Raw genomic sequence first — 26,911 nt, 5'->3', positions numbered from 1 at the left:
GAAATCGTTAAGAACATTGTTTCTTAAAAATACTAATAGAATCGTCGTGTAAGCTCTGATTAGTTATACAGTGTTTTGTCTTGAACACTCATAGGTACCTACTCGTGTAGTTTGAAACAGTGCTTATACGACGTTGATTAGTAAGACAGTTACTTTATAATTATAAAGTATACCTTCCAGGTTGTTTATAAACACAACAGAATCGATTCTTAAGTTTCTATTTCCTTTACCACGTACTCGCTAGTTTTTTCCGGATCGCGGTTTGTTGAACTTTTTACATTTCCCGTCTTATCGACCGCTTTACAGCACTCATGCAAGACTAAAGTGTAATGTACTTTGTCGCACTTCAATGTATCGCCAACTAGTTCCTCTTGTCGTTTTTTCCCTTTCATTATTGTTTTTCTTTGCCGACCAAGCTAATTTCATATTTCCTTTTAATTAGACAATACAGCTGCTTCTTAGTTGACTAATTACGTTTCTAAGTGGGTCTTTAGAGTTATAATTCAGTTTGTTGAAACAAATAAATTCGTATTTTTTATAAAATAATGTTTATAATTGTAATACAACAGTGTTGCCGCAAATTGGACAAATAATGCAATTTTGGTTACATTCGGTGTCTATACAAACTGAGTTGGTAACAAGGTGTTGAAATATCGTCACGAAACATCAATAAACATTGCGATAAGCCACAAATTCTTATTATATTATTATGATAACTGAGTTTACGAAAGGCTTAACAGAATGGATTGGGAAAGTTGTGCAGTCGGGAAGGTCGGGGAGAGCTGGAGGAACGAAAGTGAAGGTGCGCCCTCCGTCCCGTCCCCCCCTCACCCCCGCTGATGCACGCTCCCGGAGGAGCACAGACGCCAAGTACTTGAGAGAAAACTTTTACATAATATTGTTATGAGAAAATTACGGCTCACAGTATGCGAATAGTTTGTGAAAATGTATTATGTTGTAGAAACTTTTAGTTAAAGGATAGACAAGACATGTTACTTATGTATACATAAATATATCTCTTTTAATATATAATTATACTGCTGTTTCTCTTTAAATGCTCTTATACCATGTTGGTAAAAACTTGTACCAGTCAAAGTAATTATACACCCAGGACTAGTGTTCAAAAAACCAATAACCTACTCACCCAAAACATTTACTTGTAGTTGGAACACTAGGTTCACAAAAAAAAACCTACTCACCCAAAACATTTGTTGTACCTAGTGCTTTTTTCAACACTTCACTATTTGAGACTTATTGATCAGAATAGAACCTTTGTGCTCAAGTGTAGAATAAAAATAATAACGTTTCCTTTACTCTAGAGAACAAACAATTCGCAAGATATAATAATAACACAAAACTTGGAACACTTCGATATTTCTTGTCTCAGGCGGGTTGCTTATCGCAAAACATCGTTAGGGCGGCTGATATTTAAGTGAAACATTTTTAAGTGTTGCGTCTGACGTATTTTAAGTAAGTTACGCATGTAAGTGCGCCATACAGTTGTGGCGTAATTTAAGCTCTCTCACTAACGAGCAGGCACTCAAGTGAAGCGGCTCTCGTACACAGCATTCCTCCAGACTAGATGATATTGTGAGATTTGTAAGCACATTGTTTATGTTGCGTGTAAAACAGCGGGCGAGCTAAGCTGTACGCAGTTTCCGCACCCTCTCGCCTAGGCGTTACTCTGTGCCACATTGTTATTTTCACTTCGTATACATACCTGCCTGAGTAAAGTTTTATAGAAATTTATGAATATAAAATATCGTACTGTATATCAAAGTCTCGGTTCCAAATTAAAATAAAGGGAAAATCTCATACAAAGTGGCAAACAGAACAATCCTAAACGAAAAAAATATAGCAGTAATATCGCGTAACATACAAATCTTAGTAGAGTTTCAGGGATATAATGCATGTTATTTATAGCCACTTAAGCCTTTGTTGTGAATATACTCTACATGCATAGATATGTATGTACTATGTGAAAATAGCTATTCTTAAATGCTTTTTATGAATGGTTGGGAGTGAAGTGATGTTAGCAAACAACGTCGGGAAACATGTCGGACGCCGCGTCACTTTGTGCTCATGGCTAATTACTGGGGAGGCAGAACGCTCACCTCCTCTTTACTACCACACACTGCCGCGTACAACCCCATTCAGAATATACTGCTTACATTTAATTGTCAGTCAACACTGTTTAGGGGACCGCAAAATATGCAATTGCAATCGTCAATTTTTAATACAGCGATTTATCTTTATCAAAATCTGATATGTTTCTTAAACATTAAGCTGGCTATTAGCTACTACTTTTGTTGCGTAGTTGTTATGATTACGAAATTGCAGTGACAAAGTGCAATGTAACAAAGTATAACGTTTTACGAGCCGCTAGTGAAGCACGTCATCTTTAATATTTTAGAGGTCGTAACGCGACTTTCCATTAGCACCTGGCTATCAAGGCAAGTGAGATTAATCTAATTTATCTGTTTTGAGCTGGTAATTACACTCCCGAGACAAATGTAGGCGTCTTTCAGATGTGCTTAACGTCATACAGCCCTCGCTGACGGCTTGTCTTCTTCACTTACTTTCACCACTTAAAACATATTAATGGTTCAACTCTTTTTCTCGGATTTTAATGTTCTCGCCCACTTCAACACTGACATTATTATGTATTCATTATAACGAATGGGTTTATTGCTAAAGTCGGGAACGGTCTGAATATTCAGTGAATTTTAATCTGATGTTTTTGCTTTATACTCAACGCGCAAGGCGATAAAATACGAAAATGGGTTTTAGTACCAAAATACCATTTCGATATCGATCAACCATTTATCTTCTGATGGTTTTAATTAAAACTAATTACAGAGGCTTATCGTTCCGATGGTTCGACGTGAATCTTGGGCCCGAATGGTAACTAGGGGAGAAATTGGCATTTTGCGATGTCTTCCCCCTTTCGTCCCCTCTGCACGCAGATAATTAACTGCAGATAGGTAGTCCGGGTACCCCGCAGCGTAAGGGTATGGGATCAAATTTTACCCACAAGTTTTAAAGAGTGGAGCCGGCCTCGAGTGCACCGCTGTGGCACCGCGGCCGACTGATGGGGTTGGAACAATTTGTTAGGGTGGCACTGGCTAGGTAAACGACCGTGATTATATTGATTTTTAAAATGACATCTCTTTCAACCCTTCAAAATGTAGCTTAACTGATTTTAATTATTTGATGTTTGTAAAAGTCTTAAGTAAAAGTAGGTTTGTCATTGGATTTTAACTTATATAGCGAGATACTTAGATTCAAACGTACTAATCTTTTTGTCTGTTGGTAATAGTTCGGCGTTATATTACAGTTTGACCATTCAACGTGTTACAAAATGCATTATGTTAAGCCGCTTCTATGACGCTCTTGCAGTAGTCACCTTTTCATATTCAAATACCTTCGGTAATCTCGTTCAATGCGTTGTCCTATACTTAATTTGCATGTTTATAGCGTTACGGATAATGTTTTGTTCATGTGTGTGTCGGAAAGAATGTTCATTGATTGTATGTAGAACCCCTGTATTGTTTGTGGAATTAACGCGATCCAGCTAGTGGCGACGCCAGACGTATAAATCACGTAGCTAATGCTGCAGCATCCGGCGCGTCTCCGCTTATTGTGGAGTCGCGGCGGCGACATTTGCTTATGTTGGTGCTCGCAGCGACGCGGTGACGGCAGCAGCGCGCCGCGGCACCCTCGCCGTGCCTCGTCTTTACAAACGCCGAGGGAGGCGACAATTTATTAATTCGTAAAAATTACTTTCCTGCGCAATTTCGTTTGTTTACGCTCGGGAAGAGGATGCTCTGCCATAAATAGAGCTGTGCTTCAAGCAGAGATTTCCCGTTTATAATTTATGTGTCCATAATTTAAAATTAATTCGTAAAGTAAGTGAGCTACCTACCCAACTCTGTAATTTCGTTTATAAATTATTGTACGTTTTATATTGTTTAAGTTTTCTGAAGTATGTATTAAAAGCTTTTCCAACAAACATTGTGTCTAATTTTATGCAATATTTTAAATTTACTATTATTGTATTTCTTCGGAACGAACAAATTTTGATTTCATGGCCAAACCATCTACAGAAACTGTTAGCCCTAATTATCAAATTTTACGTCTCTATTACTAAAAATAAATTTAACCGTATGTTAATTGTTAATAAGTTAATTTAATGTAATATAAATGTACTTACTCAATTAAAATAACGTCCATTTTCCAAAATGCTTCAATAACATTATAAAAACACCAATTTGAGACGATCCTTTGTTATATCTCATATAAAAAGTTGAAGGAAAATATACGTAAGAGCAAACATAAACAGTAACTGGCAAAGTTCTCAAATTGTAAGAATTGCGCATCCTTTTTATGAATCTACGAGGGTTTGTGTAAGTATTTATGAAGCGTGGAACCCTCGATGGTATTATTACCATCATTCTCTTAGCTCGTATTATGTTGCAACGCTTTTGTAAACCGTTTTATAGGCTTATGGCGGGCAACCAAAAAGATAATGAGTGTACGAGAGAGGCTTTCACGAATGCAGAAATTAAATCCGTTCTGGAGCTACTATGCTAATCAACTTAAGTCTTAAGGACATTATAAACTCTTATGTAGGTACCGATGCTGATTTATAAAGTAAAGTTAAATTACTGTTTATTGATTATTTTCCTTCCTTTAGGAAGAGAAGTACGAATCTTTTCGAAACTTATTTAGTTAAATGCAATTTAGATACGATAACATTTTCGAAATGCATTTGCTAATTTCGATCAAATCATTGGCGCAATTTAATTTGCAAAATGACAACAACCTTATTTAAACTGTTCAATATCAAAATAGAATTATGAGCAAATAATGCAAGGGACGTTCTTAGCTGTATTACATTGAGTATTAAAGCTCAGTAGCATACTTACCCACGCGTATATCTTCGAAGGTAACTAAAGACTTCTGTAGAAACTTCCACGTGAGAACTTTATCCGGCAAAATCTCTATAAAAAAACGACGAACGCAAAAAGGTTTCGTTTACACGACATTATAAAATCAGATACCTATTTAAATTTCAGTCTAGATAGTTAGCGGCTGCAAACTCTATAACAGATATGTATGTATCATAAAGTTTGTCAATTTACAAATGCGAACGAGTTGTACGGGAGTTGGGCTAACAAAAAGCATAGTTTTTCATTGGCGCGTCGTCCGTCTGGCCGCGGCCAGAAATCGATAGTCGCTGCAACTCTCCAGACACAATCTTAACTGCCACTGTCTTAACTTGACTAATGTTTTCAATATCTGATGTATAACTTGGCATCACTTTAAACAGAAAATAGTTAAAGTTTTAAACTATGGTAGTAAATAAAGAAGTTCCAATGGGTTTAAAATACAGTTTTCTTTGACCGGTTTCTGGTGAGTATTCATCTTTCAAATTGTTGCAGTATATGTAAGTAGCATTTTAAACGTAACAGTACAGTTACTTGGTTCGTACGATAGCTATCATTAATTCCAAATGATCGTTGTTAAACTACTTTGGCCGCAGTCCCGGTTTGTACTCGTTGAAACTTTTATCAAGAGTGCCTGCGGCGAAAAGTAGATTTGGAAGCGTACATAATAATATGTTTAATCCAGAGACTGTCGGATATTTTAGAACTAGACAACATAAATGGACACGCCACTTAACTTACTTACTTTATTAAAAAGTTCCTATTGTGACTCTTTCCTTAAGAAGACGGTAGAACTTATATTTACATTTAATTTGGTAGTATCATTAGTACGTACAAAGCTACTGAATTCAAACATTCATAAGCATCATAAGAAAATTGAGGCTAATAAGAACAATATGAGAGCCCCAACAATTGGCTCCTCGAAAGAACATCAAGCGAGCATGTTACAGATTAAAGAATTTTACATGTGGAATACAAATGTACGAGTAATTTAATATAAAACCAGAGCAGCACAGCCCTACTTTTATGAGCGTTTAAACACATACTTGACACATTTTTACAACCGTTACCACAGCGCTACACACAGAACACGCGAGCGAAGACTCCGTTAAACTCACTTCTCGAGCTTTATCTACCACCACTATGCATTAAATATGTCACTGAAAAGATTCACTTAAAATAAACCTGGGAGCCTTATAGCAGGTATGCCAATATGAGTATGAGGAAATAAACTAAGTTTAACAGTTCGTTTTATCTACAGTGAATTTGCTGCATTCATTTACACTGCAAGTAGAACTACAGGGCTTCATGAACTTTATTTTGAATATTGATTTAATCATTAAGTTCAGTTTACTTCTTCATCGTGTTTGCTACTACTGCTACATAATATCGAGCACGCCATCTCAAAATTGAAGCATGGAATTCCCCACAACACGCAATTGACGAAATTACAGCGCAAAGCCCCTAAAAGGGTTCCCGAAACCTCAGGCTGCAACGTTTACCGTAAAAACGGGTTCCGTTGCACTAATTTGATAACCACTAATTACGCTACAGCAGTAAAATCCATAAATACTAATCTTCGCGCTCGTACCGTAAATTACAACGAGGAGAACGTTTATTTCGCTGAAATATTACTCGACCACCCCGAATTAAAATGAAAATGCTATGTACCACATTCCCACGCCCCAGAGCCCCGCGTAATATGTACCACACGATGTTTAGATGAAATGCTCACGCGTGATTTAGGGTGGAAATGTCACCGGGGCCGCAGATTGCTACAAGCTCGATACATTACCTACATTACTGGAAATGATTTACGGCAACACAAAACATGTACACATATTTAAAAGGTCCCTACTTCATGAGCCTCAATTAGAAAAAATACGTACTGGGTCAAATAAAATATGGCACTATAACTTACTTTTGCGTAAGATACTTATATCTCGTTTCTATGAAGCTGTCAGGACTTGTAAGGGATGGCGTAGTTTCATTAACTTTTTACTCATCCTCCCCGGCCTTTAAGCTTAATAATAAGCTGGCAGGAGGCTGTTGGTCGTCTTAATACCTTAACGAGAGCGACCGTGGCAGCGCGGCGAGTACGTTGCGGCGTCTGACGAGACCTAATTGCTTAATTAACACCGCAATCCGACGCCGCTCGCGATTATCCACCCTTGCTTTGATAGATCTGCTGTATCATACTAGCGTCTATTAGTGAACTATTGAACTTTAACCGCTCGGAAAGTTATACAAGCGCGTGGACTACATGTATGGCTGTTTACAAATTGGAAGCGTACGTTTCGAAATTAAATTATTCAAACGTGATGTCTGAAAAGTTGGACACCAAACGAGATCCATCTAACACTGCACTACCTACAATAATTAATGGAATGTGTAACACATTTAGGGAAGTTATATTCACACACACAAGTCACAATCACAAAAATCTGATAAGCTATTCGAAGTGAAATAATTTAAAATCCAAGAAACTACTTTAAAGAGCTCCACACTTAGATGCGTAAGTGGTTTTAGTGAGTAAACCAGTGTACACGGGGCACATCGTTCCCATGAGTTGAAAAGTTCAATATTGACTCACAAAATTGCTTTAAGTCGGTGCAGCCGATAATAGTAAAAGCTTATTTGGAATGTCAACCTTATAGCACGCGCGGAGAAGTGGAATTGCTTCCGGGCCTTGTTTGAGCGAGGTGTTGGTGCGCTCGCCGCGCTTATTGGCATGTCCTCAAAGCTTCCTTCCGACAACGACGATGGCGAGGATTTTCCGCTACAAGTCAACCGTCCAATAATATTTAGATAGCGTTACGTTCTTCGCGAATTTATTAATAGCATCATTTACTGTCGGTACGTCTTTACAGAGATGGAGTCGTTGTGCAATCGTTTTGACAGTGTTTATCGAATCTACTTCTACAGAAGTATTTTAAGGGCTTTGATATTTATTTTTTTATTTAAAACTGTTGTTTTCGAATCGATTGTATTTTACCTACAACTTTGAATATCATATTACTTATGTGAATGTCAGAATTACATAGAAATTGACATAAAACTTGTAAAAAGATACCACATTCTTGTCGTGGAAATGCATACCAAATACGTAATGAAAGTCAAACGTTGAAATCTGAAAAATTGTGATTGATTTTAGAAAAACATCGGCGGGTAAAGCTTTTCCGATTCGCAAGTGCCTCGAAATTGGAACCGTAGTTTGTGCATGGTAGAGACGCACTCGAAGCTCCGGCCCGATGTCCATTCGTTTTTATTGGTCTTCATTATTTCTACTTCATAAGCAGATAAACCTAAAAACAAACGGCATCATGGCGGTTTTTCTCATTTTACTTTAAGGTTTGATAAACATTTTTTTTCCTTGGAAAAAAACGTGTCGATAAAATTTCTTCGGACGTCGTCAATGCCGACACTTATTCACAGACGACAACCAGTTTTCATTTTAGTGAAAGCGCTTTCCGGAAAATCGGCAGACGAGCCGATCGCTTGTATTTTAGTCACGTAACATGCCGTTTTACGATATACCATGGATTTATTTTACACAAGCTATCACCGGCGAATAATTGGCGGACAAAAAGGGTTTTACAGCCACCTACACTATCATAACACACCGACCTATTTCGTTAGACGATATTGTTGAAATATTTTTTTAGGTACAGCGCTACGACGTGACAGTGATGTAATATAAAATGAGTTAGCAAGCCCATTCCAAATTGTTCATGATTACCTCTCCCGACTTAATTATATTTTAGTGTTTGACCCAAGTCTTCTATTTTAAGAAGCTCTGCGTGTTTACCCGCAGGTAACTTTACCAAGTAAAGTTTTAACCAACTAATTGGCCAGGTTCTGCGCACTTTAACTAGATCAATTATGTCCGGGTTGAAAAAGTTTTAAGTTTAAACTATTCGAATTTCCCCGTCTTAAACAACACTTTAAGGATTTTATCGGGTTAGGAACCGAACTACAACTAATTTCTTAGATTATTTTGTAACTTTTTATGTATTTGATTGTTTACGTGAATTCCGCATCTTGATTTTATTATCAGAATATACTTTTTGAGACTAATTGGACATAACATAAAGCATATCGTAAAACAATACTTTCGATATTAAAAAATATCCATTGTAAACACGGTATACAATCTACATACTTATACCGAAATATCCAGTCTAGGAATGGACCGGTAATCATTTTGCCAGATTCCACTGTGCTCCATGCGGACCGTGCACGCAGTTAGATCACTGGATTTCATTGCGTCATTCATCGATAGCGTATCGTACACTGAAGTTTGATTGATCTTTGAGAGATTTTCCATAGCGGGACCAGGTTGTCGAGAGGACGTCGCCATTGACTTGTTATTGTGTGTGGCAAGGCACGGCGTACGAACGCGAGGTCGACGCCCGAGGGTGCCGCGATATAGGCGCGGGGGGTGCGCCACGGGGTTGCTTTGCACTTCCGCCTCGCTGCACTCATTTCCGCATAAATAGTACCTGCCTCACGGTATCAAGATGTAGGCCTATCGTTGACAAACTAAAACACCCATATCTCTCACACAATCTTCTAGATAGTTAATTAAGCTCTCATTCAGCTTCCTATTTTTCTATTTAGCTTGGGTCTACAACATCACATAAGCAATGCCCCAAAATATCAAAAGATCGTGACCACTAACAAAATAAATTACAAACTACACCGCCTACATCCAACTAATCAGCGCAAACCAGCTTCAGTTAAAAGGAGAAACGCAATTTGAAGTTCCCCTTAAAAGTTTTGAAAGCGCAGGAGTGTGGGTGAAATAAAACAAAGGCAGGCACGCGCCCGGCGCGGCACTCATGCTGAGTGCTCTGCTTTGTGGCAGCCTGGGCGATACAATGCAATACGCGATACATACACGCACACCACCAAGGCGTAAGTCTGCTGAGCACTCGCAAGTAGGCTTCCACACATCGAATACGGAGCCGATATTGTGTTACCTGGAAAATGTACCTCTTTACGTTCGTACACACATACTTCTAAACCCATACCGAATGTCTGCAATATCGATACCAAACTTGTTTCAAACTGAAGAGCTAGTTTTAGTTTAAACATCGGTTGTTGTTACTCTATCTCACTGTTTTATGCCATTCGATGGCAATCAATTCCAATTTTAGAATTTGTCGATTCAAATATTTTATGTATTTGAACATTTGTGCGCAATGTGCAATAGAATACAATGCTAGACCGTTTTTTGTACAAAGTTCATTCGGGTGTAGCTTTCAGCAAAACTAGATCGTAATAAAAACGAAACCTACCCAGTGACCACCTATAAAACGGATCACAAAGTAAATTAAATTGAACCAGTGAATTGTTTCAAAAATGTAATTCTACTTGATTGTTGGTGTCCTTACGGTCGACCGTGCAGCGGAGATCATTAGTGAGGTGAACACTAATGAACCTCTCGATCGGGGACAGAGATCGCCGGAGGAGACAAGCCGGTCCATCGCGATAGCGGCGACTCCACGAAATATTGGATTTTCCGTGTCAAGAATTCATAACAAGAACTCTGCAAAAACTACCTCAAGCATTTTACCCACTTCACCTAATAGCTTTTGCACTGAATGTTTATTTAGTAAATAAGTACAAGATCGGCTACGTTATCTTTGTATTGCGTAACCGATATTTTATTCTGTACCACACATTCTCTATTTGTTTCCACTAAATATAAAACTGATTAATGGTGTTGGAAATTTTCCAAAGACGATCCTTGCATTTTAAACAGTGTAGTGCAGTTTATTGAGCAAATATAAGAGCACGCCGTCCCCCGGCACTCGGCGAGGGCTTATCGAGAGATGGCGAAAGAGCGCTCTTCTTTCAAAAGGGTTGCTTTGTGCCTCCCACTAGAACCACTTTGCAGCGCCGAAGACATGCTAGCTTTAAGATATTATATAAATTTGGTTAATAGGCTGACAGTTCGTATATAAAAGTTGCCTATGTAGTGTATTCGTACGCAGAAAACTATTTAGCTACGACACGCACGTCCCTGGACAGAGCATTACTACACGTTTCCTTGACCTTTAGAACAATACAGGCATAGACCGATAGGCAGGTAAGGGATGAAATGACAGCGCCCACCTAAAGTAAATGTCAAGATGAATTATACCTTTCAGAACAAAAATATTTTCATTGCTAGAATAAATAGAATATTATTTTTCATGATAACAAACATATATTTTCCAGACGAAAGAATAAATTCCAATGTCAGATAAGTAAATTGAGACAGCGCTCCTTCTTGTTGTCTCGTCTAGTAATAGAATAAGCATAATAGAATTATGTAACGTCACAGTTGATTGATATAAGGATGTAAGTATGTCGTGGTCGTCTACTCGTAATTCGGATCTAATGGTATAGTTAGGGAAGCGGCCAGAGACGGGCCCGTAGCTCGTGAAGGAAATGAGTTCAATTTACCATTATCTCGGGGAATTGACTGGTGCGACCTCGCTCGCCGCTACTTGTTATACTGACTTATTTAGTATGACAATCCAACTAGAAAACCATCACGGAAATTGCACGGTTGCAAATTGGGCTCGCTCTGCTACTGTGACTCGGAGTTATTGAATTCGATTTTATGGAGCGTCGAGGTTTAGAGGCGCGCCTATAAAGAGATGTTTTTATTTATATTTCAAAAATCAATATGGAGTGGTAGACGTACTCTTATCGCAGTGCTGTCTGTGTTTATTTATTTATGGGCCCTGATAAAAATAGAAGAACCTACAATTCACCCATCAAGAGACTTCCTAATAAAGAAAAATTGAGTTTAATAAAAGTTTGTATAACGTGGTTTTCGGATTGCTCATTAAACAACTGTGTTTTTCTTGATACTCTACGAAAAGGATCTAAGAAATAGAGATCAGACATAATACTATAATTAATTTACTAGATTAATAATCTTTATCTTAATTAATCGGATAGTAGTTCTCATCTCGAAGAAGCATTTACTAAGAGTAGCACCATCTTGTTGCCTAGATATAACAAAACACAAAGTCCTTATCATATCCTTAAAACATTGAATGATGTTTCCAGCGGGTGCGACGACGTGCAGCGGTCGTTGGAGCTGCTGGACCAAGTGCTGAGCGAGTACGACGAGGGCGAGCCGCGATCTCTGGAGGCGCGTGCGCCGCCCACGCCGGCCACCCCCGCGACCCCCGCCACGCCCGCCACCGACGACGACTCGCCTCTCGCCGGACATACCTCCGAAGACGATGGATACATGAGCATGAACGGCAGGAGGTAAGAAAAATTTTAATAACCAGATCAAGAAGCATATGGAACAAAAAATCCAGGACTAGGATTCCTTGTCCATTGTATAATGGGACAGCATAAAATAACGGTGTTGCTTACCCCTGAAATCACATGTGAATCATGTAGGTATAGTCAAAACAGCTAGGAGCAACAAATACAAAAACTATCAGCAACAGTCAATAAAGCTGACTCTATTAAATGTAGCCTAAAAAAGTGATTGCAAATCTCATTCAACAGTATGGAGAATGTTACTAGGTATGCCAAATCGCTTGAAAATTTGACTCAGTAAAGCCTGTACATGTACATGCAAACTAGTTTTTGTTTCAGTCAAAAATACCAAGTAGTTTGGATTTTACAAGCATTCAAAGTTTCAAAAAATATCGAGTCCCGCTAAAAGCGTGACGTCATAGTACACCATGCCGCGCGGGCCGCGTCCCGCTTAATATCAAGTCTCCAGCCGTAGATGTAATAGCTTATGCAGTATTTTGTTGTTTTTTCGTCTGCTTATTACATTTAAAGTGTAATAATAGTAAATATTACTAAAAAAGACTATGTGAGCAATACTTAGCGTAATGTACAATGACGTCACACCGACTCGCGCGGTTACAACTTGTTTTACTTATAAATCGGAAACTAATTGACGTATCAAAGTAATTCTTTCACTAGTATTTTTTATTTTTAACAGAGAATATGGAGAGCTAATAATCCAAATTTGTTAACATTCTCCATTGTGCCTAAGGTTTATGATCGCGTTTCTTGCGACATGTCTAGATGAAGAACCATTTTTCTCCTAGCTGACTGTAGATACACGTTTATAATAAATTCTTGTTCTAAGAAGCGTATATGTCACGTCCCGAAACCATTAGGTAGGTCTTGTAGTAATTAGGACGGAACTCGGTAGTATCAAGTGACAAAGGTTTGGGACAATGTGCGTCGTTTCCTTTAGAAAGTTATCGCTTTTGAGGTCAGAAAACAGAATCACTAGCACAATATAGTGGCATTAAATGAGCCGTCTTTATGAAGAAGGTTCGCGTTTGATGACGTATGCTTGATTAATACCATTTACAAAATATATAGGCAGTGATAGTCGAGTAGGTTGTACGGCTTTGGGCGTCCCACGCAGGGAATTACGGGCTCGAAGCTTAAGGTTTAAGGTCTTTATTCGAATTTATACCTGTACTAGAAAATAATTAGGTAACTTCGAAAAAAATTGCAGGCTCACAGTTTTAACACTTAAAGTGTGCCAGTTTCCTAGCCCATTCTTATCCGGTTTGGCAGAAAAACGCATTTCGCTTATGAAAAAGTACAGTCCCTACCAGTGGGACGGTAATAAGTTTCTTAAATAATAAAACGCGTAAGTTTTCTCAAGAGGATCAAAGTCAACCATTATACTTTACTCAAATTGATGTTCAAATGTTTCAGAGCGAAGTTCGCGTTGGGTTTCCGTCCGACGGAGGAGCGCGAGGAGCCTTCGCCCCCGGACCCGCCGTCGCCGCACTCGCCGCCGCCGCCCGAAGAGGCTGAGAGAATCATCTCTACACTGCTGCCGAAGTAAGCAATCGAATCCACATAATTATAGAAACAAAAAACTTTTCCAAGCAGTTATTTGATATGGACTAGCGATCGTTTTCAATATCCAAAATATCCACTGATTAATAATATAATTAAAGACAAGCTACATTTATATCTATAATTTTAGCGATATTTGATTTCGTATAAATAACTCATGCATAGATATAAATCCATACAGAAATTATTTAATCCGCTTGAATTTTAAAATATTTAGGCAATTAATTATTTAAAGTTATTATTTACATAAAGAGCTCGTAGCTAGTCAGGCTCACTCATTAGTGTGTTAAGCAACCTTAGCGCAGACCATCCTATAGATGGGTGGCTGCACAGTGGTGTTCGACATGAGCGCATCTGTGGTTTTGAGGACAGATCGAAGTTGGTCGTTAATTTAAATATCAAAGTCCTTCGGGTGACTTAAACAATTTTGATACTAACACAAGAATTGATAAATAAATTATTCATATAAATTACAGGGTATCGCCAGCTAATTCAGCGAAGCGAATGACATCGGTAGAGCAGCGGGAAGCTGAAGAGAGACTGGACTCCATCATCAGTGTTAATGGAATCACGACTGCTACACAGACCACTTTCGTTAGTACCTTAGATACATATAGAATTAAAAATTAATACCAAAAATATTAAGCGCGTCTCTAAACATCTCTGTTCAATTTTCTCATTTTCGTTATAACCCAAACAAAGGTATAGTAAAATTAAAAATTCTGGAAAAAGAAGCGTATAATATATATCTACTTATAGGTGTTAAGGCGAACGGTTCCATCAAATCATCCCATATAGGAGTAAAGATTGATCTGTCACTAAAATATCAGTTGTCATTCATCTTTTCAATGAAGTCCAAAGCCAAAATCTAACGACATCACCTACAATTTCCCAAACTGTTGGCAATACGAAATTGAGGTGGATACAACAAAAAGTTACATGACAATTTATAATCATTTTAATTGACACCTATAATTATGCAAATCACTGTATACAATCAAAATGCAAATAGGTATAATTAACACTTTTACTCATGGTGGAATTAACTTGATAACGTGAAAGGATGTCAGGTCATTGCCCCACAAATACTACACTGACCCTTCAACTAAAGGGAAAGGGTGTTGTATACTTTTACGACTACCGCGGGAATTTAAACAGCTGACTTACAAAGTTTATCTTTTGTTACCAATTTATCATGACGTTGGAATATAAATGGATTGTAATCGTACCATACCTGAATTTATTTATGTATGTCAACATACGTAATCATAACTTTAAATTTTGATTGAAATTAAATATTTATAGTAATTATGTTTTAAATACCTATTATCGCGGAATACTTCACCAGATTGATGAAATGTTAACTTAAATCATATTTTAATTTCAGCCAAAGACAAGGCACCAGCGTCCCTACGGTTGGGATAAAGAGAGTGAAGGAAACGGCTTCCAATTGCAGCAGCCGCCGGTGCCTCCATACAGATTCGCGTCATTGCAACACGGAGCCCGCCCGCCGCAGCCTGACTCAGCCCTCACATGGCTGCCACCACGACACAACGCACCACCCACCAACCTCAAAAAGTCACCGAGCATAGAAAATCCACCGGTGTTCCCCTTTATGGGTTTTTCGGCCGAATTCCCCGACAAACCGTACAATGAACACCCCGTCACCATTTATCCGGGACCGAATATACAATACAATAAGCAATCACATTCGCCTACGTATAACTTACAAAAAGTATCACCCTCGAATACTAAGAGTTCAGAAAAGAAAAATAGTATGAAACGTGATAGTAGGTCCGACGGCGAAATGTTGTCACCCAAAGGTAAAATACCTCCGCGAACTCTCGCCGGTTCTATGGAGAGACATAGAGAAGTGTGTAGAGGATCTTCGGAGGACGTGGTGGGCAGTTGCAAGAGGCGAAGTTCGAGTAAAAGTAACGATGAAGAGCATTTTTCGGACGATTCACTGGAGGAGTCGTTCCCGCCGCCGCCGCCAGCAGTTACAACACCTTCGAAACGCAATTCCATAGCTTGGGAAGTGTCACTCGATGGTGATGATCCACTTCTTACCCCAGGGAGCACAAAGGTCAGACATCATGACATAAGTACATTTAGTAGCGCTTCTAATTTAATTGAAATACCGTTTTGCATCTGACAAAACCAGCCAAAGTATTCTTTTTGGATAAGTTACGCAACCCTAATTGGCCACGAAGCTTAATTTAATTACTTATCATCAGAAAATATATACCATCGAAATATTTATTACAACGTCTTTCTAATTTCACTGTGTATTTTTCAGGTTATCGGTCGACGAAGAAGAAAATCAGGTGATCAATCACATTCGAGTACAAGCTCCATACCACAAAGGGTAGACGACGACTGGGGGGATGAATACTGGCCGCCTCCGCCGCCTATCACGCACTGCGAATCTCTCGCGTCACCCACCTCTGACGCGGAGGCCGATAGCCGCCGGGTACAAGACCTCGCCTCCGGTACATACGTTATTCGTAAAGGCAAAAATCGAAAACAGTTACCAAGTTTCAACAAAAACGCAGCCAGTAAATCACCCACCAGCAACCTAATTCACAGTCACAGTTTAAATAGAAGTATGGATACTGACAAGTCGATAGATGGCTCGAGCATATCAATCAGTGGGTCCGGATCAGTGGGTTCATACAACTCCAGACCGAGCTCTGACTTAAGTTTACCACAATCCCGCTACAGCGTCGACTTAAACTCGCGACTGAGTCGTGAGCTCAACACACCCAACTCTAGATATAGTATAGATCTCTGCACACCAAATTCCAGATTGAGCAAAGAAATAACGTCGCCAAAATCTAGACTTAGTTTAGATCTCAACAACGGTCAAGATAGATATATCGCCCAGGAGTACTTCGGTCATAGCCCTAAGAGTAGAAAATCGCACAATGACAAAACCGCATATACATCAAAAGTTCAGAACAAACTCTCACCACAAAATAGATTTACCGATTTTAAGAAGTATTCGTCAACTTTTGATAATTTTCAGTCTTTAATAAAAGAAGGCAAAGTCGAGGAGACACCCCAGACGGAATGCAACGAAACCGTTAATGAACTGACCACTGTGCCTCCTAACATCGTAAGAGTAGTTTCATTGCCGAGCCTCGGAGCGGACGGTGAGAGCAACAGCGCGAGTCGCCAAGCACTTATTACCACGGTCGAGGAGGAAGAGGACCAGGAGAGCGGCGAGCCAGGTTCCAGCGGCGATACCTCGCCTCTTCGCAAAATTGAAAACAATATTAGTGCTATATTAAGTCAAGGTCGGGACCAAAAACATTTTACCCCATATATACCTAAAGACTGGAATATCCATAAGGATGAATACTGTGATGACGTATCTAAAGATATATTAGAAAACAATTTCCGGTATAGTTCTAGAGAGAGGCAAAAGAGACACGATATTCAGAAATCATCGAGTCACAATGAAATACAGAATCAACGATCGATCGACAGACGTGACCGTTCTAAGCGATCGAACAGTATGCATAAATCTACCAGCGCCAAAGATGTACCGGTTAGTTTGATGCGTCAGCCGTCTTCATCAGACTCGGCCGTGTCGAGCGGCGGAGACTTCCCATTAAATGTTCAGATAGTAGAGCATTCATACAGACACCCTCCACTTCCCCCGTCGCCAATTCTCGGCCACGAAATGGGACCTCTGCCACAAACCCCTGAATCACCCAAGTTCCCTCCTTTGCCTCCTTCACCCGTTCAAGAGGTTGAGGACGAGTACACAGAAATCATGCAACCTTCGGAGAAGAGACACCTGAAGAAAGCTGATACTTTGCCGACACCAACACTGGAGTCTAGAAGAAGGTACTTTATATTTCCAATACTTCCAAAGTACACTAGATATATTTTTATTTTTAGAAATATTAGAACTTTTGTATAATAATTTTCTCTCTGCAGGCCATCAGAACCCCCGGCGGTGCCGCCACATCGCGACACTACCAATAGTCTTAAGACGCGATCGATGGAGACCAGCTACAACAAAAACAGGCGAAGTAGCAGTAACTTCAAGAGTGGATCAACAGACAGACGAACTTTACCTACAGGTAAAATACAATACAGGCAAAACAATATAGTTTAAAAGAAAACCGACGGCATGTTAAGAGCTTGACAGAAAATTATAGACGATTATAAATATCTAATTGCTCCTTGGAAGACTTACTATTGTATTAAAATTTAGTTTAATTCATACATAGTCAACTCTAAATTCAATGCTTGGTTAAATATATTTATTTAAAGTCGATTCACAATTGTACCAGTCGCTAGCAAAATAAAAACGAGAAATTATTTACACAAATACATTTTTTTTAAATGCTCATCACGTAATTTTTTTTCATTTAAGACATTGGAGCAAGTGGAGCCCGTCGTCGAACCCTGCAGCGTCAGAGCCGAGAGGCGGCGGCGGCCGGTCGAGGCCCTCTGCAGACCTCTGCGAGCTTACCCGAGACGCCAGTGTTCGCCCGCGGCTGTGACGTGCCGCGCACCCCACCGAGGAATTCCACTGGACCACCTAGGAATAACACCATGACTTCGATACAGTCAATAGGTTAGCATTTGCTATTTAAGGAAAACCCATATTACTACATATGTACCTACATACTTTTGGGTGATACTCTATTCACAAGCAGGTTGTCTTTTTCTTGACGGTAATCACGTTTGATTATGGGCTCATCATTAATACATAACAGATGAAAATACAGTTACTTAGTACATTTTCATGTGACAAAGTTATGCTTATAATCCTTGTCCTTAAAATTATCATTGTCTATTCGGAAACAAATGAATTATTGAACATTGATAACCCTTTCGTGTTAATTCGACTTATTCTTCTTTTTTCGGTTCAGACCTGCATTATTGTCGCCTTTTCCTTCACCAGGGATATTTATGATAACCACAAGTTGAAACGATGTTTTGACAACTTCTACGATGTACATTTGTACCTACCTACCCATTACAGTATTACAGTCTTTGCATTAGTCTACCCGAATCTGATTACATTCGTATATTGCTAAAACATTTATTTATTACACTCACTGTTATGGTATAATTTGGAAATTCATTGCTTAGCGGCGTATTCTGATTTTAGATCATCCGGATTAGTAACAAAATAAAAATAAATACATAGAAGCATAAAAACCAACAATAAAGGAATAAATAAATAATAATATTCCTCTGATGTCATTGTACATAACGTTCTAGTTACAGGTAAATAACCTTTGTTATAAATGAATCCCGGAGGAAATATTTAATTAAATGATATTATTTTACATAGTGACCAGCGTTGTTTGTATGGTCGCTTAATACCAGGGTTTTCAATAAAAAATTTCGTGTTATTTGTATCAGATACGCTATGCCCTCGTTCACTTGTTTTAGAACCCAAAAATGTGTTGTGTTTAAGCGTTTATACCCAAAGGGTAAAACTGCAACCCTATAAAATATAAAGTCTATTACTTAGACTATATAAGCTGTTTGTTTATCACCAGTAAACTGTGAAAGTTAGTAAATTGAGATTTCACTGACGTATTTTTTCGCACTTTAATTAAAATGTCAAAATGCTGGAAAAAAAATGTTAGCTCCACAGAGACACCTTACCTCTATCACGATATATTAAAATCAATCCGCATTGAAGTTAATCTGACTAAAGTGTTTCCATTTATCTATTTGATAGGTTATCTAGTACTTACGCGCAAGTGGCAAAGGTATCCGATTCGTGATATAATAATACTAATAATAGACATGAATCTATTACAACATAATATTTTCATTATTAATATGCGATATATGTCTGAAACAATTGTAGACTAAGTACAGTCTGAGAGTCAGTCAATAAGATGGAAGGCACTCGTAACATCTCGTTCACTATTACTTAAATAAGAAGTAATTTTCGTGGGTTAGAAGCAGGGATTGTACTTACTTGGCATGAACTTTTAAGATCTTAGTACCGGTCACCTTTATCTTCTTTCCGTAATTTACTGGACAATTCAACTATAAATTACTCTTCGGGGAGCTTATAGCAACCAACTAGAATTTTCTGACGTACCTAGTGGTTTAAATAAAGACTGCAAATATAACTAGGTGCTTTAACAGTACCCTAGATGACTTTAAAATTCGAGACTTAACATTAAGAATAACATTGGCAGGTTCATAATCTTACTTCCTTCTAATACTATAAATGCGACATTTTGATGTTTGTAGTTCAACTAGGGTTCCCAACTATACTGTTAAAAACAGTATTATACTGTTTTTCACTAAATTATACTTTTTACTGTTGAACAATAATAAAGTATACAAAATACTGTTTTCAAAATGCTTAACACTACACAGTGTTAAATGTTAGACGCTCACACATATTTTTTTTTAATTTAGTCAGGGGGCGCTCAGTGCAGCGCAGCCGCAAATCACAATAATGGAGTTTCAGAACGAATCTGTCAATGTCAAATATTCAAGTTTAATTAAAGTGATTACGTGATTTTGTTGTGTAGTATTGTTTTTAGTGCACAAAAGATGGAAAGCTATTGCTATGGATGATTTATATTCAGAATTAACAAAGTTCAAAGTAATTTATGAAAAATTATTAGAAGACAAAGATTTTCTCGAAATGAGTACTGGCCAAAAGTGGAGTCATTTATTAGTAAACACTTCAGAAGAATTTAAAAATATTACTAAAATTGTCTCATATCTACTTTCTGTTCCCGCTACCTCAGCATTTACAGAAAGAGTTTTTTCTGTAATGAATGCAAAGTGGCGGGAAGACAGAAATAGATCATCATTAAATTTAATTAAAAATGAGCTCCTCATTTATTTTAATTTTAGTTTTGATTGTCGTGAGGCCTACGAAGCTTTTAAAAATGATTCTAAATTGATAAGTTGTGCGAGAAGCACTAAAAAGTATGTCTTTAAAACAATAAAAAAATAAAATACTGTTAATTTTTCTAAAATACTGTTTACTTTCCTTCTCAGACCTAAATATACTTTATTTCTTGTAAAAAAAGTTGGCAACCCTAAGTTCAACCGCTCAAGATGCGCACGCCACTCACAATTTTTATTTATCACAGATAATGGTATCAATGTTATGATTGCGATCAATGACGTTATTAACGACGTAAGTAGCGTGTGTGGTGTGAAACCAAGGATAAAGCAAACAGAGTTAATGTTTTAACTTTTAATAATACCTAAGAACATGTTATACCTACATACTATTTGTCCTACTTTTGCCGCAAAAGGTTCAACAAAATTAAGTAATCGTTTAATTAAATTTCTTAAAATCCTCAACTTCTACTTAACAACTCCATTACACCGAACTAGATGTTACATTGGTATGTGGATAAACACAAGGTCTTATTTTTAGCTATGGAAATTATAAGTCACTGTCGATCAAAAACTGAGAAGCCTCGTTAGTTATATACCTTAGGATTTGTAGTACACACGAAACTAAACTCAATAAATAAAATAAGTATATGTTAATACTACTTCTAAAGTGTATGTCTTAACTAAAAACAATAGCAACGATGTATTAATGTTTGGCTTTTAAAACAGGGAGTTCAGCGACTCTGGGCGGCTACGGACGTGGTTCAGTGATGGGTGCCACAGGAGTATGTACTGGGGCTGACCTGCTGCGACTCGGTGGACCGCCCAGAGGCTGGTATCCACGGCAGAGACACCGGTGAGTAACTACTTTGGTAAACCTCTACCTGACTCGTTAGGTATGGTGTCATAAATCTGCGATAAACGGATAAAAATAATGTAAGTATGAAGAAAGCGGAATGCTTTGCACAGACGGGAATGTAATCGTTTATCCTCAGACTCAGTTCCCGAAGATTACCTCCAGTCACTGCAGTTGCTCTATACCTCCTGTCTTTAAAACATGCGGCTTTTTACCTCCAGCCAAATCCCTTGCATGCTCGGAGACTCGTATTAGTGGTACAAAGACAAAAAATAGTCGGTAAAAATCATAAAGCTTTTAGAGATCTATAAAAGATTGGTTTCATTTTCAAAATATACGAAATGTCTATCACTTGCGTAATGATAAGACTGATTCAGCACACAAAACTAATGCAAGAAAATGTGCCTCTTACAGAAATTATCTGCCTAATGAAACCAATTATTCACATAAAAACATTTAATTACATTTACTGTAGTTATATGATTTCCAATCATTCGACGCTGAAGGTACGAAGGAAGGAAATTCGTAACTGAATCAAGTAAATGGTATATGCTGATTCTCATTAAGGATAAATTATTCCATGTATTCCATAAATAAACAGGACAATGGGTATTTTAGTATGTCTGCCTGGTAATGGAGTTTTTTTAGTTAGGTATGTACATTAAGGTATTCTAAATAGAGTAATTAGGTATAATTAACCTACATATAGATGCAAGTCACAATAAAACAGGTAAACCGTTGTGAAATCTGGATCAAAAATGCGTTAGTCATATTATCGTTGTAAATATACTTAAATAGAAGAAAAATATTCACTTCATTCTTAAGGTGTTATAAATACGACTCTAAACATAAATACACTATTGTTTTTTCAATGGGACGAGTATATCAGGACCTAATAAAAATAGCTCAGACTAAATGTAGAGACACACAGACAGAACATTTTTTCAAGGGAATGCAATGTCCCTTATGTACCAGCAACCGTAGTAGGTTTGAGCATGTCATTCTTCTGTCATACAATAACATGGAACGGGTAAATAAGGCTGATTAGGCACTACAGCTCAAATAGGATATTCCGGAAAACCATTACTTACTTGTTAAACAAATAAATAACACATAACAATCAAGGGATATTCTAATACAGTTATAACGTGAAGGAAATATAATAATGTACCTAACGTATATTAATACAGAATTTCCCCTAATCATGCTTGTATGCTTAACAGGCCCGCTTCAACGGAGCATTTGGACAGACTAACAGCGTCGTCAAAGATAGCGGTGGAGAATCCCGTGCCATGGGAAGGAGGCACTGGTGCCCGCAAACCCCTCACGTTGCCGCCTAACTTGACGCCCAAGTTCTTCCAAAAATCCCCCAGAGAAGCGCTTCGCAGGGTAACCAGCTTACTAATAAGAAAAGGTCAGTATACATTGCTTTTACGTAACAGTTTTCAGGATATAGAACTCGATTTGTATTTATTAGACTAGCTAAACACAGATTCGGTTCGGCACTAATCGGCCTAGCCGGGCAGCAAAACCGAATATGTGTAGATGAACCCGATCGGTACAAGCCGCACAAGTGAGTCGAATTGATTTTGTTGTTCGATAAATATTGCCGAACCAAACATGCGTGTAGCAAGCCTTACACTTTTAGCATCATTAAAATAAGCGCTCGAAGGACTAATTATAACTTTTCACACAAGAAAAACCGAGCGACGATTTCAAAACACAATCGATGATACAGTAGCTATCTAGATTTTATCAGTAATTGATCAGTGTCTGAAGCGTTTGCAATACTTTTTTCACGTAATTTCAAATGTCAAACGCTCGATACGAAGGCACACGTTAGTACCGAAACTTCGTAATTGCACAGTGATAATTAGTTGTACGATACCTATTACTAATTAGCTACTAAGTGGCATATAGTGTATACCTGTGAAGACCAAATAACTTTGAGATAACGGTGAGTAAAGTGGACTTATATATAAACAACTACTAATTAAATACGGAACTCGGAAAATATCCTGTTAAATAATATTAGGCAAATACGTACAGCAAATTAAATGAGTATGATGACTGTGTTTCCCCCATCACTATATTGTAAACATATAAATCGTAAAGCGTTTAATTGGTTAGATGTTTTGATTTTATTTTTATAAAATGTTCGTTATTAAAAAAAATAATTGAACGGGTTAAATTCAGTGATTCACTAATAAATAAGGCAAACCACTTCTATGTAACTAAGTATTGGTAATAGCCATAAATGTCATTTATGGAGTGCAATAAGTAAACAAAATACTTTTTATGGAAATTGTTATTTCAATTTTGTGAACGCCACTTACGCATGCATCCATTTTCCTGCACTTCATTTAAGTTTGATTCATTAAAGGTAGTGGAGAAGGATTCAAGCCGTTATTAGTCCAATTTCTTTGGATAGAACTAATCATACTAAGGAACGTATAGTCTTATGTATCATGATTTGATGACGCTTCATCATAACTCTATATTTAGTCTCACTGATTAATCAAACATAAATGAAATTCAAAGAATTGCCAAGTGATTAGTCATCGCAGCGTTCTGACTAATTGTTTAGTAGGACGTGTAGTCTTCTCGGAAGTTGAAGGTGAAATGAAACTTAAACGATACGCAAATAGTTTATCTACATGATAAATTACATTGAAAACAAAAAATAAGGAAGAGAGTTGTATTATTTTATTAACTTACCTACAATTGTCATGCTGATGTGCTTATCGTGACGACACAAAGCCTGGTTCCTTCCTCTCTTTCTAGACTCAAGTTACCTCCCCGATAGATAAAATGACAAGAAAAGTATGAATAAAACTTATTCAAATTCCACCTTATTACCTAACTAATACTTATTTACATGTGGTGAAAAGGGTGCTAAAGTATTCTAATTATTACTTAACAAGCGATGAGTGCATATTAGTCATATTGTATTAAAAAACACGTACTTTTGGTCTTTAGTACGTATCTGCTCAAACCCTTAGCCAGTTTCTCTACTGTTTGTAACCTTACAATACTTATACTGTTGCCGAGTGCGTAGTACTCAAATTGTTTATGAACCTCGACCTCATTACCGACCAGTCTTCACGAAATCTGAATGAATTGATATTTTAATTAATTACAGTTCAACTTACGCTGTTTTACTTCGGAATAAAATGTCAAGAAATATCCCGAGATTGGATATTAAACCCGTAAAACACATTTTAATGTGGAAAAAAAAATATCTAAACAGCTCTATTATACAATCCCGAACATTTCTGACCCAAAAGAATTTCATGACCACGCCTGCCATAAGAATTCCATTCATGACATCATTTACAACGACTATAATAAGGTGCCATTAACCTTATATCTAGATACTACAGCAAAACGATAAAAGAGAAAATTACATAACGTTGAGATCAAACCTATTTGGATATCTGCCAAATATATTTCCAAGATGTACAATTAAAATCTGCATTGATCTAAAACGTCCTCTCCTCTCATAAAACATTTTGTTATCATCATCAATCATGATATAATTATATTTAAGGATTTGGGAACTATTTTCACTCTCTAGGTCACGCTCAAGGTTATTTATTATAAATGATTGATCATCAAACATCATGCCTTTTCATTAGAAATATTAATTACCTATTAATGTAGAAAAACACATGAAAACATATTAATAATTTCTTAAAACCACAATAAATTTAATGCTTACATCAGTCTTATTTTGAAACCAAAATTGTAGTTAAATTTAATTTATGTAACCGTTATTTTTCGTATAAGTTGTGGCCAAACGCCAACAGATGGCGTTAGTAGTAGCGATGTGGCTGATAATATTTTTGTGTGTGTGACTAATTCACCGCGCGGCACAAACAACTAACGTGTCTAAATAGCTGTTTACTTTATGAGGCAAACGACAAATTAAGAAATAAAACAAGAAACCTTAAGATTTACGTACCTGAAACGTAAATATTTGTTTTTCATTACATATAACACGTTATTTTATCTATACTTAAAGGATTCTTGTTCCACACGCTTCGTGATCATCAAGTCAAAACGTAATTAATACAAACAATTAATTAGCCTAAGTGCCTCGTGTACCTGTACAATTGATGTGCGTATTTGAACTGTGTTTTACAATATTTTACGCACTTAAGTATAGAACATCTGCGTGTTAGAGCACAATAACTTAGTTATCTACTCGACTGTGAATAAAAGCAATTTAATTAGTAGGTATCTAAACTTATGGATTTTAGTACATAACAACTGACTGGCTTATCAATTCATGCCGCTCCTATAAAAATAACGACTATGCAGGTTTTACTGTTATCAAAGTGACGATCTAATTACCTATTACTACGTACTTGCAGTGTTTCACACATAGCCTAGGTTATTGCACAATTAGTTGTTTGGTGTCCCACGTGTCAGGTTATTATATTAGTGCACGCCGTGCAGTGTGCATCGAGAAACATAACACGAGAGACAATGAAGCAACGTTGCTCTACCGGCACTACCATCTTAGACAATTAAAACATATAATTGACACAACGCTAGCATGACTCAACACATGAATATGTATAAGTATATACGTTATACATAAACATAACAAATTGAATGGAACTGGTCTGTGGGCTTAGAATCCTGTTATTATTCCAATCTAAATAAACCGACATATTCCAACCATGTAACAATAAGGCGTTAACAATCGCTTACGGGGACCTAAAAAGTTCGGCTGCACAATAGTGAATAGCATACAATGGCGATTCTGTTACCTGCGACATCAATATGTGCATAATAGTATGGCGAGGCCTGGCGCGGTGCACTCAGTCACCAGTGATTCAGAGTTCGTCGCGCGATCACCCTGCATGAGTGTCGAGCCCCGGACAGTGACTCACTCGCCTCACTCGCCGTCGTCGCACCCGCCACCGCCACCACGGTGCCAACGTGCCGATACACCCATGCTCCGTGATTAATACAGACGTGAAAGTAGATAATGCCTGACTCAAATATAATTTATTGCTTACTGCTCATAAATAATTATTTCTCAGAAAGTCAGGAATCATCGGTGCAATTGTTCTCACATCCGCTGCGAACACTGATAGCGCGAGCTATGCGTCCGAATAGGAACATTAATGCAAATATTAGAGTTAGAGAGTAAACTGTTACCTACAAAGAAGTCTGTTAAACCGGTCGGTGTACCAAAGAAGGTAACCGGTCAGGCTTTGAGGCCAAGATCGTAGCTGTAACAGCGGGCCGGGTGCGCGGTGTCGCGCGCACTCTACTATGCCCTACATAAAGCCTGACCACTAACTTCGCATGCTTCACTCTAAAAATAATATCAACTCTTCCGATACATTGTCACATTTTTTTGCAATTAGTGGGCTGTGAG

At 37.8% G+C, this 26,911-nt stretch overlaps 1 protein-coding gene across 1 annotated transcript in view; it reads left to right on the top strand.

Annotated features, from left to right (window-relative positions):
- Nucleotides 1-26,911, top strand: part of LOC142987509 (uncharacterized) — a 110,603-nt gene that overhangs the window by 68,335 nt on the left and 15,357 nt on the right. Inside the window, exons 6-14 of the mRNA XM_076136322.1 lie at nt 12,018-12,224; nt 13,659-13,787; nt 14,282-14,399; nt 15,193-15,891; nt 16,105-17,660; nt 17,754-17,899; nt 18,196-18,399; nt 21,390-21,516; nt 22,740-22,930. Coding sequence (XP_075992437.1) covers nt 12,018-12,224; nt 13,659-13,787; nt 14,282-14,399; nt 15,193-15,891; nt 16,105-17,660; nt 17,754-17,899; nt 18,196-18,399; nt 21,390-21,516; nt 22,740-22,930 — 3,377 coding nt within the window. The remainder of the gene's footprint in view (nt 1-12,017; nt 12,225-13,658; nt 13,788-14,281; nt 14,400-15,192; nt 15,892-16,104; nt 17,661-17,753; nt 17,900-18,195; nt 18,400-21,389; nt 21,517-22,739; nt 22,931-26,911) is intronic.

Source organism: Anticarsia gemmatalis, chromosome 3 (genome assembly GCF_050436995.1).
Source record: "Anticarsia gemmatalis isolate Benzon Research Colony breed Stoneville strain chromosome 3, ilAntGemm2 primary, whole genome shotgun sequence".
Classification (NCBI taxonomy): Eukaryota; Metazoa; Arthropoda; class Insecta; order Lepidoptera; family Erebidae; genus Anticarsia; species Anticarsia gemmatalis.
This window is presented reverse-complemented; position numbering and strand designations above follow the sequence as displayed.